This window comes from Gopherus flavomarginatus, chromosome 23 (assembly GCF_025201925.1).
Source record: "Gopherus flavomarginatus isolate rGopFla2 chromosome 23, rGopFla2.mat.asm, whole genome shotgun sequence".
Lineage (NCBI taxonomy): Eukaryota > Metazoa > Chordata > Testudines > Testudinidae > Gopherus > Gopherus flavomarginatus.
Window position 1 is genome coordinate 15,700,424 of NC_066639.1, and position 20,998 is coordinate 15,721,421.

General features: G+C 60.1%; 1 protein-coding gene across 2 annotated transcripts; it reads right to left on the reverse strand.

The window, feature by feature from the left end:
* Positions 1 to 1,744: 1,744 nt before the first annotated feature.
* SLC2A4 (solute carrier family 2 member 4) lies at positions 1,745 to 18,051 on the reverse strand. Of its 2 annotated transcripts, XM_050933294.1 has the most exons (11): positions 17,872 to 18,051; positions 8,518 to 8,643; positions 8,119 to 8,279; positions 7,451 to 7,575; positions 6,956 to 7,071; positions 6,686 to 6,848; positions 4,022 to 4,209; positions 3,364 to 3,468; positions 3,160 to 3,261; positions 2,829 to 3,032; positions 1,745 to 2,475 (listed from the first exon to the last, which is right to left on the reverse strand). In XM_050933294.1, the coding sequence occupies exons 1-11, from the start codon at positions 17,905 to 17,907 to the stop codon at positions 2,272 to 2,274; spliced, it is 1,530 nt and encodes a 509-aa protein (XP_050789251.1). In that variant the 5' UTR covers positions 17,908 to 18,051; the 3' UTR covers positions 1,745 to 2,271. The 2 variants fall into 2 exon arrangements, with proteins under 2 accessions (XP_050789251.1, XP_050789250.1); XM_050933293.1 differs by lacking the exon at positions 17,872 to 18,051 and having other exon boundaries at positions 8,518 to 8,703.
* Between the last annotated feature and the right edge of the window lie 2,947 nt (positions 18,052 to 20,998).

Genomic DNA, 20,998 nt, shown 5'->3' on the forward strand with positions numbered 1-20,998 from the left:
CACACTCCAGCAGGAACTTATTTCAGACTAGAAATAAGGCTTCAATGTTTCTCGGTGCAGGCAATTAACCATTGGAGAATCCACCACCACCACCCGAGTAAATTGTTCCATCCCTGACAATTTTTAATTCACGAGGGGAGGTTTTTCTAAAAGATCTAGGAATTGGTCTGTTGAACTAGGGCACCGCAAAAATCTGGACCTGACTATAAATTATCACTCTCTTGTCAATATGAAACAATCTACTCACGGTGCTGTCAAATGCTGAGTGTAATTCATCCAGAAACCTGGGGATGAATTTCAGAATGGCACCTTTGCTTTGCTACAATGAATCTGTCTGTTCGTAGCCTTGTTTAAAGACCCTCAGATCTATTTTTCCCTTAAATCCTTTTCTCTTTCATAACATGCATCTCTGCCACAGGAGCAGTTAGATTCATAAGTGTCTACAATGAAGCAAATGCAACCACACTGGCCTCGGTTTGACTACGTCCTTTATATACAAAGAATTACTTACATTCTTCTCGCTGAAATACAAAAGGTCGCATAACGCGCTAATGCCTCTCCACGTGTCCCTGACATTAAGACAAGCGCCTCCGTTAATTACAAAACAGAAACTCTCTCAGATCCTACTAACGGTTCAGAAGCTTCCTAGCTTCGTCCGTAAACTGTCTTCAAGCACAGATATTGATCTCTTGTGCCTGTCATCTGCTTAAACAGGTTCTTTGTTTGTCCCACCCCAAACACAGCGGCGTGTCGGGTCTAATCACTAAAATTTTAGCAAGGTTGGTCTTTGTAGGTCAACGCAACTGTCTCTCTTCAGACTTCCATCAGTCAGCTAGCAGCCAAAATGGAGAGCAGTAATTTTAACAACTCTGTTCTGGGTGCTTCTGTATTTACAGCCTTCTTAAAAATAATCAGCCAACCAACCAACAATCCCACCATGTTTAACTAGCAAATTGTCCTGGGCTGCTGAGCACAGAGTCTTCCTAGCATCTTGTCTTCTGCATGCAAGGCTGAGGACACCATCCTGTTAAAACACAATAGCGGGCTAGGTGGACTATGGGTCTGATCCAATCGGGCCATTCCTTGTCCCTATAGATATGAGCTGTGGTGCGGAGGTCCCACATTCTGCGTTGACTTGCAACTGGTGTGGACTGCAGTTCACAAAACCCGATGCACCCTTTCTCATAAGCTTCCCCACCTTGGGCGATGGCTTCCCACCCCCCTGCCCTCCCTTGTCAGCCCCTTGCAACCAGTTCTCCTCCAAAGATGAGTTGACCATCTTCTCTTGACGCTCGCTTTCCAGGAAGAGTGGTGATGTCCCCTTAGATCTCCTACAAACCTCAGAAGATGGACGGGAAGGGATGTCCCAGGTCAGAGCATCCAGGAAATCCTGCTCTGCTGGCTTGGATGGAGCGGGGTGGAAGTTCTCATGATATTTGCCACTAGGAGTCAATCGCCAGCCATGGGGAGTTAAGAGTGACTCCACTGTATCGTAGGGCATGCATAGGGCAAAGAGTCACAGCTCCTGCCTGTAGGAGCCTTGCCATTCAGCGACGGAGTCACGGTGTTTGACGGCGTCCATGACGCCCGGCCTTCTTGCTCCAACCTTTCTAACTCTCGGCATTAGAGAACGTGATGAGGTCATGCTTGTTCTGGCCCTTTGGCTCAACTCCGTTGACAGCGGCGGGACCGTTCAGTAGGATCGAAAGAACTCCACCACAGTTTTGCATTCTCCTTCTAGGATCGAAAGAACTCCACCACAGTTTTGCATTCTCATCAACAGAAAAGTCTCCTGTCCCTGAGTTGACGCAGAATCTACTCCAACCATTGGAGTCAACAGTTCTGGAGCCTACTAGTGTCATACATTGCTCGGGAATGCCTGAACATCTGTTCCAGCTGCTGGATATGGTCTCGGGGAGGTCTTTTCCCCATCTCCGATTCCAAGAATGTGCACCCAGCTGAGCTGGATTCTCCTCCAGCTTCCCCTTCCTTTGTCACTTAACTGACCTCCTTCCGCAGCTCCCAACACGTCTTTATCTCCATACCTCTGACACACACACACACACACACACACACACACACACACACCACAATCACTCTTTCTCTCTCTCTCTATATATATATATATAATCTTAAAAATAAACCCCACAAAGCTAAAAACAAAACAACTAACCTAAAAATCTCTAAACCTTGCTGTGTCATTAAAGTGCTGGGTTACGGTTACATTCCTCGTGTCTCTCTCTCTCTCTGGCCGATTGCTCCTGCCCCACGTCAGGCGTTGTCGTCTGGCCCCAGACAGTCCAGCTCGGTGGAAGGTTTGACTTCGTGGTCTAATAGAGACGGGGTGCGTCGGAACGCGGCAGCAATCTGATCGAAGGTCCGGCCCCGCGTCTCAGGGACTTTGAAGTAGGTGAAGAGGAAGAAACCAAGGAGGAGGGCTGCGAAGATGAGGAAGACGTACGGCCCGCAGGCATCCTACGGGAGAGGAGAGGAGGGGTGAGTGCTGGATGCAAAGGGAGGTGCGGGCTGGTTTTGCCAGCGAGCGCATGTGAGATGCCATTTGTCCACCCGTGGCTGCAGTCTCTCCTATGCCGGCTTGTTCCCAGCCCTGCTGTGGGTCTGTGCCCCCCTGCCCACCGGCATATTCCCAGTCATAACGGCCAGCATTCACGATTTTGCCGCCTGTGTGCTCATGCGTATCTAAATACAGTTGTGTAGCATTGCACGTGTGCGTGCACAGCGTTGTGTGGTGGTGTGGGTGCACACGGGTGCATACCCACACCCCGAGAGTTGCTTTGCATGTGCCCGCCTGTGCAGGGCGCACTCACCGCCATGGACTGGAAGGCCATGCCGATAATGAAGTTGCAGGTCCAATTGCAGCCCCCGGCCACTGCCATGGCCGCCGGGCGGGGCCCCTGGCTGAACAGCTCGGCCACGATGAACCACGGGATGGGCCCCGGCCCGATCTCGAAGAAAGCCACGAAGCCGAAGATGGCCACCATGCTGATGTAGCTCATGGCCGGCACCCGATCCTGGCGGGGGAAAGAGACGGGGCTGAGAACCCGCACTGCGGGTGGTGGCCGTCAGTGCTGATGCCCCAGCGCAGCCCTACGGGGGACGCCGTGCTCAGCCCGAGACTCCCATTTCCCAGCTACTCACCAGATACACCAATGCCACCGTCATCACCACGGCACACACCATCATGCCTGCCAGCCCCACCAAGTGCAGCGTCCGGCGACCTGCCCGTTCCACCAAGAACAGCTTGTGGAGAGAGGGAGGGAGAGACAAGGGCGACAGAAATAAGATTTGGGAGGGGTGTGGATGGACACCCCCAAGGGGCGGCTGGCTGGGGGGGTCTCTTACCGAGACAACGGTGAAGGCAGCGTTGATGGCCCCAGCGCCGATCGTGGCGAACACGGGCTGTTCCAGCCCGGCTGACTCAAAGATACTGGTGGAGTAATAGAATATCTGGGGGGCAGAGAAGGGGAGGTCAGAGCTGGCCCAAGTGGGACCCCCGCCCCCCAGATCCCATGGGGTCTCACTTTGCTCCCGCTTCTCCTTCAGGCTCCACCCCATCCACCAGGCTCCTTCCTTCTCCGGTTCCAACCCCATCTGCCAAGCTCCTCCCCCCCAACCAAACTCCCTGTCAGACTCCACCCCCATTCTGGTCAGGTAGACTCAGCCCCCCAATTCCCCCATCTCTCCCATCCAGGCTCCGCCCTGATTCTCCCAAGCCCCACCCCCAGCAAGCTCCACCCTCTTCTCTCCCAACCAGGCTCTGCCCCAATTCTCCCAGACCCCACCCCACAAGCAAACTCCATCCCCATCTCTCCCATCCAGGCTCCACCCCAGTTCCCCCCAGGATCCACCCCCAGCCATTCACCTAGCTCCATCCCCATTTCCTCAGGTTCCTCCCACCATCTCCCCAAAGCCCCACCCCCCACCAAGCCCCATCCCCATCTCCAGGCCCCGCCCCATCTTCCCCAGGCTCCTCCTCCAGCCAAGCCCCGCCTCCCCTCACCGCATTGATGCCGGAGAGCTGCTGGGACAGCTGGAGCACCACAGCGATGAGCAGCGGCTGGCGATAGATCCGGCAGCGGAAGAGCTGGGTGATGGAGACCTTGCGTTCCATGTCCATGCGTCGCTTCTCCTCCTTCATCTCTGTCAGGGCCTCGCTCACGTCGCTGCGCCCCGTCAGCCGCTTCAAACCTGCCGGCGCGGGGACAGCGATGGACGGAGCGGTGACGGACCGAGGGATGGCGGATGGACAGATGGATGGGACAACTCACGGGGATGGAGGGATTGGAGCGATGGTAGGTAGATAGATGGGGATGGATGGGTTGGGGATGGATGAGTAGATAGATGGGGACGGATGGGTTGGGGATGGAGGGATGGATTAGAGATGGACAGACGGGTAGGTAAGTAGATGGTGTTGGAGTGGTGGGTTGGAGATGGACAGATGGGTAGGTAGGTAGATGGGGATAGAGGGATGGGTTGGGGGATGGACAGATGGGTAGGTAGATGGGGATGGAGGGATGGGTTGGGAATGAACGCATAGGTAGGTAGGTAGATTGGGATGGAGTGGTGGATTGGGGATGGACAGATGAGTGGGTAGATAGATGGGAGTGGATGGATGGATTGGGGGATGGATAGATGGATGAATTGGGGTGGATGGATGGATTAATAAATGGGTTGGAGGGATGGATTAGATGGATGGGTAGATAGATGGGGACAGAAGGGTGGATACATGAATCATGGATGGGTAGAGAGGGCAATGGATGGGTGAGTGGATGGATGGATCGACGGATCGGAGATGGAGGGATGGATAGATAAGGGAATGGACGGAGGGGGTTGGATACTGGAGTCATGGATGGGTAGCTGGATGGAGGGATAAAGAAGAGAGGATGGACGGGTGGACAGAGGGATGGATGGGTGGAGCGACGAGTGGATAGGTAAGTAGGATTTGGAAGGGAGAGATCGGTTAGATCAGTGGTTCCCAAACTGCGGACCGTGGGCCACTAGCCACCCAATCAGCACAGAGCTGGGGCCCATGTGACATGCTCAAGGCCATAGATGTAGCACTGGATGCAGCCCAGAATGGTAAATAGGTCGAGAACTATTGAGTTAGCGGGATGGGTGGCTGGATAGATAAAGGGATGGACAGATAGATGGGTAGAAGAGGGGATGGATGGACAGATGGACGGATGGATGGGCAGAAGAGGAAAGGGATGGGCAGAAGAGGGGACGGATGGATAGGCGGGCTGAAGAGGGGATGGGCTGACAGACGGCAGGACGGGTGGGCGGGCGGAAGCAGGGATGGGTGGACAGATGGAAGGACAGGTGGGTGGGCAGAAGGGACGGATGGACGGGCAGAAGGACGGGCGGGTGGGCGGAAGAGGGGATGAGTGGACAGATGGCAGGAAAGGTGGGCGGGCGGAAGGGGACGGATGGACAGATGGAAGGACGGGCGGGTGGAAGAGGGGACAGATGGACAGATGGAAGGAGAGGTGGGTGGGCGGAAGAGGGGACGAATGGGCAGGCAGAAGGTGACGGGTGGACGGATGGCAGGACGGGTGGGCGGGCGGAAGCAGAGACGGGTGGACAGAAGGACAGGTGGGCGGGCGGGCAGAAGAGGGGGCGGATGGGTGGAAGTGGGGACGAGTGGACGGACGGGTGGGCGGACGGAAGAGGGGACAGGTGGACGGATGGAAGCGGGGACGGGTGGACGGACGGCAGGACGGGTTGGAAGCAGGGAGGGGTGGACGGACGGAAGTGGGGACGGGTGGACAGACGGCAGGACGGGTGGGCGGGCAGAAGAGGGGACGGGTGGACGGACGGCAGGACGGGTGGACAATTGGCAGGACGGGTGGGTGGGCGGAAGTGGGAGCGGGTGGGCGGGCGGAAGAGGGGACGGGTGGACAGAGGGCGGGATGGGTGGACGATCGGCAGGACGGATGGGCAGGCGGAAGAGGGGACGGGTGGACAGACGGCAGGACGGGTGGGTGGGCGGAAGCGGGAGTGGGTGGACAGACGGCAGGACGGGTGGACGATCGGCAGGACGGGTGGGCGGGCGGAAGAGGGGACGGGTGGACAGACAGCAGGACGCGTGGACGATCGGCAGGACGGGTGGGCGGGCGGAAGTGGGAGCGGGTGGGCGTGCGGAAGAGGGGACGGCTGGACAGACGGCAGGACGGGTGGACGATCGGCAGGACGGATGAGCGGGCGGAAGAGGGGATGGGTGGACAGACGGCAGGACGGGTGGACGATCGGCAGGACGGGTGGGCGGGCGGAAGCGGGAGTGGGTGGACAGACGGCAGGACGGGTGGACGATCGGCAGGACGGGTGGGCGGGCGGAAGTGGGAGCGGGTGGGTGGGCGGAAGAGGGGACGGGTGGACAGACGGCAGGACGGGTGGACGATCGGTAGCACGGGTGGGCGGGCGGAAGAGGGGACGGGTGGACGATCGGCAGGACGGGTGGGCGGGCGGAAGCGGGAGTGGGTGGACAGACGGCAGGACGGGTGGACAGACGGCAGGACGGGTGGGCGGGCGGAAGAGGGGATGGGTGGACGATCGGCAGGACGGGTGGGCGGGCGGAAGAGGGGACGGGTGGACGGACAGCAGGACAGGTGGACAATCGGCAGGACGGGTGGGCGGGCGGAAGCGGGGCCCGTGGCGGGACACTCACTCTCTTTGGCCTTGGACTCCTTGTTGCGGATGATGTAGAGGTACCGGGGGCTCTCGGGGCAGAAGGGGAACAGCACCAGCTGCAGGGCCGAGGGGGCCACGGTCAGCCCCAGGAGCAGGGGCCAGAGCTCGGGGCTGCCGAGGAGGGAGTCCAGCCCCAACACCTGCCGGGGGCGGAGACAGGGAGATTTCAGGCCGGCACCCCCTGCTGCGCCCCCCGCGTGACCGAGCCAGATCCCGTGCCCTCCGGTGCCCCCCGAGCGCCCATTACCTGGGCAATGAGTATCCCGATGACGAGGGCCAGCTGGTGCAGGGTCCCCAGCGCCCCCCGCAGGTGGGTGGGGGAAATTTCACCCACGTACATGGGGACCAAGCCAGATACCAGCCCTGGGGGAGAGGAGAGGGGAACCGCAGATTAGCAGGATGTCTGGGCGGGATGGGGGAGCGTGCCCCCTAGGTCTGTGGGGGGAAGTTGAGGCATAAGGTGGTGACCGCCCCCTCACATACACAGTGCCCCTTTAAAAGGTGGGGCTTGTATGCTAATGATGGGGGGTGGTATCTGTGACATGCAGAACCCAATGGCGGCCCCCACCCACCTCCGTCCACCCCACCCATCCACATCCTGACCCATGGCCCCACCCATCCCCCATAGCACCCACTCCCCCACCCCCTGGCCTCGCACCTCACCCCATGCTCCTAGGCGGGGCCCCCAGATCACCTCCCCCCACCCCTGCCATCCGATTGGCCCACGGGCGCTGTCCGTTACCTGAGTAGGCACCAATCAGGAACCGGCCGAGGATCATCATCTCGTAGGAGCAGCCCAGCTTGGCCAGCCCCATGAGGGCCCCTCCCAGGAAGGCCAGGGCGTTATTGATAATCATGGCCCGCTTCCTGGGGGGGGGAGAGAGGCTGAGACACCCGGGACCCCGGCCCCATATGCCCTGACCCCCCCCCGATCAGACCCCTACTGGCTGCCCCGCCCCCCACACCACAGCGCCCCCTGCCCCACTCCCTGCCCCGCAGTGCCCCCTAGTGCTGCCCTGGGGACAGCCCCCTGCCAGGGGAGAGCGCCCCCTGCTGAGCCCCAACCCCGCACCCTGCCCCACAGCGCCCCCTAGCACCCCCTGGGGCCAGCCCCCTGCCAGGGGAGAGCGCCCCCTGCTGCCCCCGCCCTGCTCCCTGCCCCCTAGCGCCCCCTAGCGCCACCCTGGGGCCAGCCCCCTGCCAGGGGAGAGCGCCCCCTGCTGAGCCCCAACCCCGCACCCTGCCCCATAGAGCCCCCTAGCGCCGCCCTGGGGCCAGCCCCCTGCCAGGGGAGAGCGCCCCCTGCTGCCCCCGCCCTGCTCCCTGCCCCACAGCGCCCCCTAGCACCCCCTGGGGCCAGTCCCGCCTGCCCAGACTGCCCCCCCCAAGTGGGTGGCAGCGGGGGGTTACCTGCCCAGCCACTCAGAGATGACCCCCACCAGGAAGGAGGAGATCATGCCCCCGATGGAGAAGATGGCGACCGACAGGGACCAGAGGGTGGTGAGCGTGGAGAGCTCGATGGACGCGTTGTGCCGCGCCAGCCAGGTGGCGTTATAGTTCTGCTCGATGATCTGGGGGGGGGGTCGGGGGGGAAAAAGGGGGTCACTGCCTGGTGCCCCTCACTCCCCACCCGCAGCCCTGGGCCCCCCTCCGCTCAGCTCCACACTCCCTCTTCCTTAGGGGTGACGCTGAGGGGGATGTGCCCCCTGCCCCATTCCCCACCCCCCCGAGCCAGCTAGACCCTGCCCTGGGGCCGGGTGGGAGCCGGCGCCCCCTAGAGGGGAAAGTGTGTTGGGGGGAATCTCTTACCTTTTGGGGGGCATTTATGACACCGATGTTGTACCCACACTGCAGGGACCCGAGCACGGCCGTGAAGACCGACAGCACCAGGGTCGAGGTTATCCCCGGCCCGGCGTCCGGCGGGACTTCGTCCTCCTGCGGAGACACAAGGGGCGCCCCCTGCAGGTGAACTCCCCGCATCCCCGGCACCACCTCCTTGCACACCCAGCACCACTGCGGGACAGTTCACAGCAATGGGTGTGCAAACACTGAGAGCATTGCACGCCCACCCCCGTGCAAGTTGCACGACCCCGTGCAACGGTGCCCAGGTTTGCCCCGCCTCTGCGTGACTACGGAGAGAAGGCAAAGCCTCGTGCAAACCCAGACAGGGCTTACATCGCCTCGCACGCCGGAAGAAGGGTAATGTGCCCCCCCGTCGTGCAAACACGTAAGGATTTGGCAGCATACGTGCGAGCTCGCACATCCCCTTGTCCTCTGACTAAGCCTGGCCTGGTCGCTTCCCCTGCCATCATCTGCTTCCAGTTCCAATTCCCACATGACCCCCCCGACCGAGATCGGGGCCCCGGCGCGCCGGGCGCTGCACAGAGTGAGAAACAATTGCATAACCCACGTACCCCGCCCCCACCCCAGGGCCCGACTTAAAGGGCAGGGCACCTCTGTGGCTGGCAGACAAGGTTGGGCACTTGGCATCGAATCAGGCACAACTGCACCTCTGAGTGGGGGAGGGGGAGAGACAGTACGGTCTACTGGTTAGAGCAGGGGGGGCTTGGAGCCAGGACTCCTGGGTTCTCTCCTGGCTCTGGGAGGGGAGTGGGGGCTGGTGGGTCAGAGCAGGGAGGGCTGGGAGCCAGGACTCCTGGGTTCTCTCCCTGGCTCTGGGAGGGGAGTAGGGGCTGGTGGGTCGGAGCAAGGGAGGCTGGGAGCCAGGACTCCTGGGTTCTCTCCCCAGCTCCAGGAGGGGAGTGGAGACGGATGGTTAGAGCGGGGGGAGGGGGCTGGGAGCCAGGACTCCTGGGTTCTCTCCCCAGCTCTGGGAGGGGAGTGGGGGCTGGTGGGTCAGAGCAGGGGGGGCTGGGAGCCAGGACTCCTGGGTTCTCTCCCCAGCTCTGGGAGGGATCGGACACTGAAGGTTCATTCATTCTGCTCCAATGCAGTCCCCCCCACACCCCAAAATACCACCCCTGATTTCATCCACTGTTCTCTCTGCATGGACAGACCCCCGACAAGGCCATATCCCCGTGGTGGCGGTGGGGGGGAGCATGGGTTTGGGGAGCCCTCTGCACACACACACACACACACACACACACACACACACCATCTACCCGTCCCTCCCAGCCCCAGCGCTGACCCCTCAGGCATTGGTGAGGCCACGGGGGTCGGTGGAGGGCTCCCCGGAAATATCAAGGATTAGCACCCCGCCTATCAGTGTGTGTGTGTGAGGGGGGGGATTATAAAACAGGGGGGACAGATCCCTTCCCACCCCCCCGCCAACTCCCCACCCCTGTCCTCATGCTGATGGCCTGGAAGGGCTGGGCCCTGCCCCAGAAAAGCCTTGGCCGAAATAAGCCCTTATTAGGAAAAGCCCCAGAGCCCGGATGCCCAGGAAAGGTAAACAGTGAAAGGCTGGGGCGGGTCTGCCTCCTCGCTGCCCCCCCCCCCAAGCCCCAGGGTGGGGCCTGGCTGGCTCAGGGGGGCGGGGAATGGGGCAGAGGCCTGTCCCCTCTAGGGGGCGCCAGCTTCCGGTGGGGGGCTGGCTGAGGGGACTGGGGTGGGAGATGGGGGAAGGGATACACTTGAGCTGTGTGCGGGGGCCCGACGGGGGACCCAGAGTCCCCCCCTATACGCACCCCATTCCTCCGTGCAAACACACAGAACATGCTGCACTCACACACTTGTGCACATATGAGTCACACACACACGTCACTCACACACACACCTCATACAAATTAGTCACACACACACACAAATCACTCTCACACACACACCTATCACACACACACATCACTCACTCACACACACGTCACACAAACAAGTCACACACGCATAAGTTACACATACACACACATGCTGCACAAACAAGTGACATGCACAAGTCACTCACACACACACACGTCACAAATGAGTCTCACATGCACAAGTCACACACACGTCACACAAGTGAGTCACACGCACAAGTCACTCACACACACACATCACACAAACGAGTCACACATGCACAAGTCACACACACACCAGGCCTGTATGCAAATCCTGCTTATACAAACAGACCAAAGGCAAATTGTGGTCCACATTTTTCTGCATCCTCCCACACACCCCCCCCGGCCGTGTGCACAGTGAACGCAAGGCCTCCCTCTCTGTGCCTCACACAGACACACACAGACACACAGACACTCACCCGATTCCCTTCAGCAGGGGGCAGCACTCTATACACACACAATCACACACACCCATACAAACATACACCCCACACACAGACACACACACATTCCACAAGCACACACAATCACACACACCCACTGACACACACACACCACACACACATACCACAAGCACACACAATCACACACACCCACTGATAAACACATACCACAAGCACACACAATCACATACACACACCACACACACACATACCACAAGCACACACAATCACACACACACACCACACACACACATATACCACAAGCACACACACACACACACTTTGATTCCCTAGAGCCGGGGGCAGCACTCTGCGTGCACACACGCACACACACACACACACACACTGACACACACCCTGATTCTCTCCAGCAGAGGGCACCACACACACACACACACACACTCTCCAGCAGGGGGCAGCGCTGCCCCCCCGTACCCACATCACCAGCCCCTCCTCCTCTGTACGAACCCCCCCAAACCCCACAGCACCCCCCCAATGAAAAGTCCCCTCTGGCTACTGACTCAGTGTCACTGACGGGGGCAGTGGAAAACTGTGTGGGGGAGGCACACGTGTCCTAGATAACACAGACCTGACATGACACCATAGGTGTGTGCTCCATAACACAGACCTGACACAACACCACACACGTGTCCTAGGTAACACAGACCTGACATGACACCACATGCGTGTCCTAGGTAACACAGACCTGACATGACACCACATGCGTGTCCTAGGTAACACAGACCTGACATGACACCACATGCGTGTCCTAGGTAACACAGACCTGACATGACACCAAACGCATGTGCTGTGTAACACAGACCTAACACAACACCACACGTGTGCTACATAACCCAGCCCTGACACACCACATGCATGTGCTACCTAACACAGACCTGACATGACACCATACATGTGTGCAAGGTAACACAGACCTAACATGACACCCCACGTGTGTGCTAGGTAAGACAGACCTGACATGACACCACACATGTGTGCTCCATAACACAGATCTGACACACCACCACATGTCAGGTCTGTGTTACCTAGGACACACATGATACCACATGCATGTGCTAGGTAACACAGACCTAACATGACACCACATGCATGTGCTACATAAGACAGACCTAACACAACACCACATGCATGTGCTAGGTAAGACAGACCTGACATGACACCTCACACGTCTGCTAGGTAACACAGATCTGATGACACCAAATGTGTGTGCTAGGTAACACAGACCTGACACAACACCACATGTGTGCTACGTAACCCAGCCCTGACACACCACATGCATGTAGCACCTAACACAGACCTGACACGACACCCAGGTATGTGTTATAATAGGCCCATTTATCCTCACATGTGCTACATGACGCAGGCCAGCTACAAAGTGCCACATGCGTGTTCAGTATAACAGGCACTTTCCCCCTGTGTCCAGTACAACAGAAAGTGTCACATATATGGTCTGTAGCACATAGGACATTTTAACCCTCCCATGTGTGGCGTATTCAGATGCACGGTTCCCCCACACGTGCAGCATAACATAGCCAAGACACAAGGGGCCCCCACACGTGTTCAGAATAACAGACACACTCCCCCACTATAAGGGACACGTGTCTTCTAAACCCACTGCCCACTCTGTAGACGAAGATGTATTAAGCATCTTCACGTAACTTTCATATGACTTTGTATTATGCTTCTCCGTATAGCCCTGTATAAGCTGTTTTCCTACAATTTTGCGCCAAGGCCTTTGATATAGGAACTTTGTCCGAGATCCCTGTGTAGACAAACGTACAGAAAAGTTGGTGTTAAGCCCTGGGATCATGTTCTAGCCCCTAAGGAGAGTTAAAGTAGAAGGAAAATGTCTTTTTGCTAGCAGTAGAATAAGATCTCCCCCCCCACACACACACTCCCTTAGTCAATTGCCGTGTTGACTGAACGAGGTGTGACATAGGTGTGGAAGGCGGCACCTCCAGACAGCTGCAACCCTTGCAGAGGGGCTGGGAGCCGGACCCAAGGACAGTAAAACGTGTCCAGTGGGCTCGTTAAAGAGGAGCAGACACACCGATGGCCTCGGGGGTTAGAAGCCAGCACCTTCCTTTGGAAACACCCTCTGTGCCGCACTGGGACGACACCCACAAGGAAGCAGCACAAAGGACCAGCGGACACACATTTTGGAGCTGGTACAGATTCGCAGGAGAGGGAAGCGGCTGTAAAGGTAAGGTGTCTTGCAGAGGACCCCGGGTCTCGTCTTGTCCACATGGGAACATCGATCCGGATTGGCAGAGGCCCGGCTCCACCCCATCCCCCAATCTAACTCACCTGGCCAGTCCAGTTATGGGGAGCAACTAATTGGTAACAACAACATGACATCACACGTGTGTGCTAGGTAACACAAACCTAACACAACACCACACACGTGTGCAACGTAACCCAGACCTAACAACACCAAACACATGTGCTATGTAACACAGAGCTGACACAACACCACCCATGTGCTATGTAACCCAGCCCTGACACAGCACCACAGGAGTGTGCGACGTAACCCAGACCTGACAACACCAAACACGTGCTATGTAACACAGAGCTGACACAACACCACCCATGTGCTATGTAACCCAACCCTGACACAACACCACAGGAGTGTGCGACGTAACCCAGACCTGACAACACCAAACACATGTGCTATGTAACACAGAGCTGACACAACACCACACATGTGCTGTGTAACCCAACCCTGACACAACACCACATGCCTGTGCGATGTAACCCAGACCTGACAACACCAAACACATCTGCTATGTAACACAGACCTGACACAACACCACACATGTGCTGTGTAACCCAGCCCTGACACATCACCACATGCGTGTGCTACATAACCCAGACCTGACATGACACCACAGTGTGCGTGTGTGTGTGTGTAATATATCATATGCATATGATACAGTGTTAATGAATACATGTATTACTAATAAATGTGGTGTTTTGCCTGATTCCCCCTGAAAAGATCCTGTGCGGTACCCCGTGTGTGACAAAACATATATCAGATTACCACACGTGTTGTCTATAACATAGGCCCACAATCCCTCTCCTGCGTGCTCTGTAACACGGCCTGGCTATACAGCCCCAGACATGTGTTCCAGATAACACAGCTGCCCAACGTCCTGCACGTGTCCCGTGAAACAAAAGCCACCATCCTATACAAGGCGTCACATGTGTGTGCTATGGAACACACTGACTGCTCATGTGTGCTGTACATGGGGCCCTGCCAAATCCACGGCCATGAAAAACAAATCATAGACTGTGAAATCTGGTCTCCCCCCCCCCGTGAAATCTTGTCTCCCCCCACCCCATGAAATCTGGTCTCTCCCCCCCCATGCCCACCCCATGAAATTTGGTCTCTTCCACCATGAAATTTGGTCTATTCCACCATGAAATCTGGTCTCCTCCCCCGTGAAATCTGGTTTCCCCACCGTGAAATCTGGTTTCTTCCACCGTGAAATCTGGCCCCCCACCCATGAAATCTGGTAAGCTTTTACCCTATCCTATACAGATTTCACGGGGGAGACCAGTGTTTCTCAAATTGGGGGTCCTGACCCAAAAGGGAGTTGCGGGGGGGTCACAAGGTTATTTGGGGGGGCTGGTATTGCACCCTTACTTCTGCGCTGCCTTCCAAGCTGGGCTGAAATCAGGAAATTGATGCTTTTTACCCTCATGAAATGGACCAGAATAGCTGATACGCCAGCCACACGTATGCACCTGGGCCAGCCACATGGGGTCACACGTGTGTTCCAGATAACATGCAGAGGTGCCCCACCTGTGCTGTATCTCACATTAACACCCCCCCGCTGCCGCTGTGTAACATCGATCAACCACACATCGTCACACGCGTGTTCTAGATAACACACAGAGATGCCCCACCTGTGCTGTATCTCACACTGAGGGCTTGTCTACATCAGAAAGTTGCAGCGCTGGTGAGGGAGTTACAGCGCTGCAACTTAGGAGGTGTACACATCTGCAGGGCACCACCAGCGCTGCAACTCCCTGTTTGCAGCGCTGGCCATACTCCCGTTTTGTCTCGGGTGTAGAGGATCCGGCGCTGGTGATCCAGCGCTGGTAATCAAGTATAGACACTTACCAGCGCTTTTCTTGACCTCCGTGGAATAAGCAGGTATCCCAGCATACCTGAGGAAGCCTCTGGTAATCAAGCTGGTCTCCTTCCCCGGTTTGCTCTCGCGTTCCCCGAACCCCGAGCAAGCAGGTCTCCTTCCCTGAGGTTTGCTGGGTGGTTCCGGGAACGCGAGAGCAAACCGCGGCGAAGCTGGTCTCCTTCCCCGGTTTGCTCTCGCGTTCCCCGAACAAGCAGGTCTCCTTCCCTACGGTTTGCAGGGTGGTTCGGGGAACGCGAGAGCAAACCGCGGCGAAGCTGGTCTCTTTCTCCGGTTTGCTCTCGCGTTCCCCGAACAAGCAGGTCTCCTTCCCTGCGGTTTGCAGGGGGGTTCGGGGAACGCGAGAGCAAACCGCGGCGAAGCTGGTCTCCTTCCCCGGTTTGCTCTCGCGTTCCCCGAACCCCCGAGCAAGCAGGTCTCCTTCCCTGCGGTTTGCTGGGTGGTTCGGGGAACGCGAGAGCAAACCAGGAAAGGAGACCAGCTTCGCCGCGGTTTGCTCTCGCGTTCCCCGAACAAGCAGGTCTCCTTCCCTGCGGTTTGCAGGGGGGTTCGGGGAACGCGAGAGCAAACCGCGGCGAAGCTGGTCTCCTTCCCCGGTTTGCTCTCGCGTTCCCCGAACCCCCCTTGAAGCCGCCCAACAGCGCTGCAGTGTGGCCACGTCTAACACCACTTGCAGCGCTGGTTGCTGTAAGTGTGGCCACTCTGCAGCGCTGGCCCTATACAGCTGTACTAATACAGCTGTAACAACCAGCGCTGCAAAATTGTAGATGTAGACATACTCTAACACATACACCCCTTCTGCTGCTGTGTAAAATCGATCAGACACACGGCATCACACGCGTGTTCTAGATAACACATACAGATGCCCCACCTGTGCTGTTTCGCATACTAACACACACACACACACACACACACACACACACACACACACACACACACACACACGCCCGCCGCTGCTGTGTAACATCGATCAGACACACTGTGTCACACGCGTGTCCTATGCACCCTACAGACTGTCGCCCCCCCATCCGGGCTGCAGAACAGACAGGTTAACACACAGAGCCCCTGCATGTCCTGGATGCCAAGCCCCAGCCACGCACACGTATGATGAATAACACAGACATGTGAGTGGTTATGCAATAGCAGGCATATAAATAGCCCCACGTTTTCCTCGTTAATGCCATGGCCGGGGGGCAGGATTTTATGGCCAGGGAGGAGGGGAGCTGTGGGGGAGGGACGTGAGACGTTGGGTGTGGGCGCCTTCCCGAAACTCAACAAGCCCAAGAGAATCAGGGCGGATGCAGCCCCCCCCAGCACCCCCAGCTTGGCTCGCTCTCCCCCCTTCCCCCAGCCTATACTGTCCCCCACCCGGCACCCCCTCACTGTCCCAGCTGCACTCCCCCCATGGCCCCACGCTGCCCCCCACAGTCCCCATCGCTCCCCACAGGTCCCCATGGCCCCACGCTGCCCCCCAGCCCCCATCACTCCCCCCAGCTCCCCTCGCTGCCCCCACAGCCCCCATCACTCCCCCCAGCTCCCCATAGCCCCACACTGCCCCCCATGGCCCCACACTGACCACTCAGCCCCATCACTCCCCACTGCCCCCCATGGCCCTACACTGCCCCCCAGCTGCCATCGCTCCCCACAGCTCCCAATGGCCCCATGCTGCCTCCCAGCCCCCATCGCTCCCCACAGCTCCCCATGACCTCACGCTGCCCTCCATAGTCCCCATTGCTGCCCACAGCTCCCCATGGCCTCAAGCTGCCCCCCCAGCCTCCATCGCTCCCCACAGCTCCCCATGGCCCCACTCTGCCCCCCCAGCCCCCATCACCCGCCCAACTCCCCATGGTCCCATACTGCCCCCCCAGCCTCCATTGCTCCCCCCAGCTCCCCATGGCCCCACGCTGGACCCCCAGCCCCATGCTGCCCCTCGTGGCCCCACACTGACCACTCAGCCCCATCACTCCCCACTGCCCCCCATGGCCCCACGCTGCCCCCACAGCCCCCATTGCTCCCCATGGCCCCATGCTGCCCCTACAGCCCCCATCGTTTCCCCCAGGTCCACATCGCCCCACGCTGCCCCCCCAGCCCCCATCGCTCCCCACAGCTCCCCATCGCCCCACGCTGCCCCCACAGTCCCCATCGCTCCCCCCAGCTCCCCATGGCCCCATACTGTCCCCACAGCTCCCCATCACCCCACACTGCCCCCACAGCCCCCCTCGCTTCCCCCAGCTCCCCATCGCCCCACATTGCCCCCACAGCCCCACCACTCCCCCCAGCTTCCCATCACCCCACGCTGCCCCCACAGCCCCATCGCTCCCCCCAGCTCCCCATCACCCCACGCTGCCCCCACAGCCCCATCGCTCCTCCCAGCTCCCCATCGCCCCACACTGCCCCCACAGCCCCATCGCTCCCCCCAGCTCCCCATGGCCCTACGCTGCCCCCACAGCCCCCATCGCTTCCCCCAGCTCCCCATGGCCCCACACTGCCCCCACAGCCCCATCACTCCCCCCAGCTCCCCATCACCCCATGCTGCCCCCAGTCCTCATCGCTCCCCACAGCTCCCCATCGCCCCACACTGCCCCCACAGCCCCATCGCTTCCCCCAGCTCCCCACGCTGCCCCCACAGCCCCCATCACTCCCCCCAGCTCTCCATCGCCCCACGCTGCCCCCCCAGCCCTCATCGCTCCCCCCAGCTCCCAATGGCCCCATATTCTTGCTCTGCCTTAACCCTCCCAGTCCCCCCTCCCACCCGGCCGGTTTTACCTCCTCTCTGCTGATCTGCTGAAATCCAGCCCTCATCTCGGCGGCTCGGAGCCCCGGAAGGGACGGAGACCCCCGGGCCGGGGGGTGGGGGGGCTCCCTGGGTCTTGTGCGAAGAAATGAAAAAGTGAAGCCCCCAGCACGGTCTGTTAGACCTGACCCGAGATCCTCTGGTGGGGGGGGGAGAAAGAAAGAAAGAAAGAAAGAAAAGGGGTGAGTGGGAAAGAAAGAAAAGGGGTGAGTGGGAAAGAAAGGGGGAAAGAAAGAAAAGGGGTGAGTGGGAAAGAAAGGGGGAAAGTAGTGGGGGGAGAACGGGGGACAGCGCAGCGGAGGGGAGCGCGGTTCAGGGGTCCGGGCCGGACCGGAGGAGGGAAATGGGGGTCCGGGGTCGGACCGGACAGACCGGGCGGAGGGAGCCGCCGGAGGAGGCGGGCAGGGCTGCAGCGGGCACCGGGACCGGGCGGCGTGTGCCAGGCGGCTGGGACGGGGAGTCCTTGAGCCGCTGCGGGTGGCGAGGGGCCCGGCCAGCCCCGCCCGCCCCACGGCCGATTGGCTCCAGAGCCGGCTGGTTTCCCATGGAGCCAAAACCCTGCGGGGAGGGGTTGGCAGGGAGCCCGGACTCCTGGGTTCTCTCCCCGGCTCGGGGGGGGGGCTGGGAGCCAGGACTCCTGGGTTCTCTCCCTGGCTCTGGGAGGGGGGTGGGGGCTGGTGGGTTAGAGCAGGGGGGGCTGGGAGCCAGGACTGCTGGGTTCTCTCCCCGGCTCTGGGAGGGGAGTAGGGGCTAGTGGTTAGAGCGGGGGAGGGCTGGGAGCCAGGACTGCTGGGTTCTCTCCCCGGCTCTGGGAAGGGAGTAGGGGCTAGTGGTTAGAGCAGGGGGGGCTGGGAGCCAGGACTCCTGGGTTCTCTTCCCAGCTCTGGGAAGGGAGTAGGGGCTAGTGGTTAGAGCAGGGGGGGCTGGGAGCCAGGACTGCTGGGTTCTCTCCCCGGCTCTGGGAAGGGAGTAGGGGCTAGTGGTTAGAGCAGGGGGGGCTGGGAGCCAGGACTCCTCGGCTCTCCCCGGCTCTGGGAGGGGAGTGGGAGCTGGTGGTTAGAGCAGGGGGGACTGGGAGCCAGGACTCCTGGGTTCTCTCGCCGGCTCTGGGAGGGGAGTGGGGGCTGGGAGCCAGTTCTGTTCCCTCTTCCACCCAGGTGGAGGAATTCAAAGTGGGAGGATGGTGCCCCCTGCTGGGGTGGAACGGGACAGCGCATGGTTTGGTGGAAGATGCTGGGTGGGGGTGTGGGGAAAGATTGTGGGGGCACGACTGGGTGGTTATTGGGGGGGCTCTGCAGGAGAACATGGGTGGGGACCTGGGGATACAGGCTGCCGCCTGGGTGGGGGGAGGGGGACCTGGGGGAAGAATCGGGGGGGGGCACAGTTGGGTTGGAGAGGGAACCTGATGGGGAGATTTGGGGGGGTGTCACCTAATCTGACCTCTGAGCTAATTTTAGCAACACTAAACGAATCACCTGCTTTCACTTAGAATGGGGGGCCGGGGGGGAACCTACTGCTGTGGGGGGAGGGCCTGCTGGGGGGGCCTGTATTCCCCTCCCTCATGCTCAGCCTCCCTCAGGCCCCTGAGCCCCTCACAGCCCCTCTTCCCTCCCCTAGTGCAGGATGTGTCCCCCCCCCACTGTCCAAGGTCCCCCTCCCCCGGCTTGGGGAGAGGGACAGAGGGGTGTGGGGGAGGGGTCAGAGATAGGGAGGGGGCAGTGGGATGGGCACAGGGAGGGGGAGGGGAATGCTGAGAAGCGGGGCGGGGGCAGGGGCAAGTGGGGACGGGGGGTGCAAGAGGGGGTGGGCGAGGGGCAGGAGCTGGCCGTGCCGGGCCTGTGTCCTCGGCTCACCCCAAGGGCATTGCGGGGCAGGAATTAGCCCTGGATCCTGGCAGCCCCCCCAGGCCCTGTCCCCTCCTTTTACAGCCCCCCCATCACCTCCCACCGAGCCCCTCCTGCTCTTTCACGAGGGCACTGTTGTCCCCTAAAATTAAACTGAGACATCATCACCCCGGCATGCTGGGACAGGGAAATGCGGGGTGGGGGCTGGGTTCCCAGACTCCTGGGTTCTCTCCCCGGCTCTGGGAGGCGAGTGGGGGCTGGTGGGTTAGAGCAGGGGGGGCTGGGAGCCAGGACTCCTGGGTTCTCCTCAGCTCTGGGAGGGGAGTGGGGGCTGGTGGGTTAGAGCAGGAGGGGCTGGGAGCCAGGACTCCTGGCTTCTCTCCCCGGCTCTGGGAGGCGAGTGGGGGCTGGTGGGTTAGAGCAGGGGGGGCTGGGAGCCAGGACTCCTGGGTTCTCTCCCAGCTCTGGGAGGGGAGTGGGGGCTGGTGGGTTAGAGCAGGGGGGGCTGGGAGCCAGGACTCCTGGGTTCTCTCCCCGGCTCTGGGAGGCGAGTGGGGGCTGGTGGGTTAGAGCAGGGGGGGCTGGGAGCCAGGACTCCTGGGTTCTCCTCAGCTCTGGGAGGGGAGTGGGGGCTGGTGGGTTAGAGCAGGAGGGGGCTGGGAGCCAGGACTCCTGGGTTCTCCCCAGCTCTGGGAGGGAAGTGGGGGCTGGTGGGTTAGAGCAGGAGGGGGCTGGGAGCCAGGACTCCTGGGTTCTCTCCCCAGCTCTGGGAGGGGAGTGGGGGCTGGTGGGTTAGAGCAGGAGGGGGCTGGGAGCCAGGACTCCTGGGTTCTCTCCTGGCTCTGGGAGGGAAGTGGGGGCTGGTGGGTTAGAGCAGTGGGGGGCTGGAAGCCAGGACTCCTGGGTTCTCTCCCAGACTCTGGGAGGGGAGTGGGGGGGCTGGTGGGTTAGAGCAGTGGGGTGCTGGGAGCCAGGACTCCTGGGTTCTCCTCAGCTCTGGGAGGGGAGTGGGGGCTGGTGGGTTAGAGCAGTGGGGGGCTGGAAGCCAGGACTCCTGGGTTCTCTCCCAGACTCTGGGAGGGGAGGGGCTGCTGAGCAGGGAAAGGTCAGGGGTGGGGGGCAACGGATTCACTGCCTGGTATTTTTAGCCCATTCCCAGCTGTCTGGTGTCAGGGTCTGTCACTGGGAGACATGGGGGCGGGTGTCTCGTGGGAGGGCGCATTTAAAAGGCCAGGGCAGCTTTTCACTTCTGTCT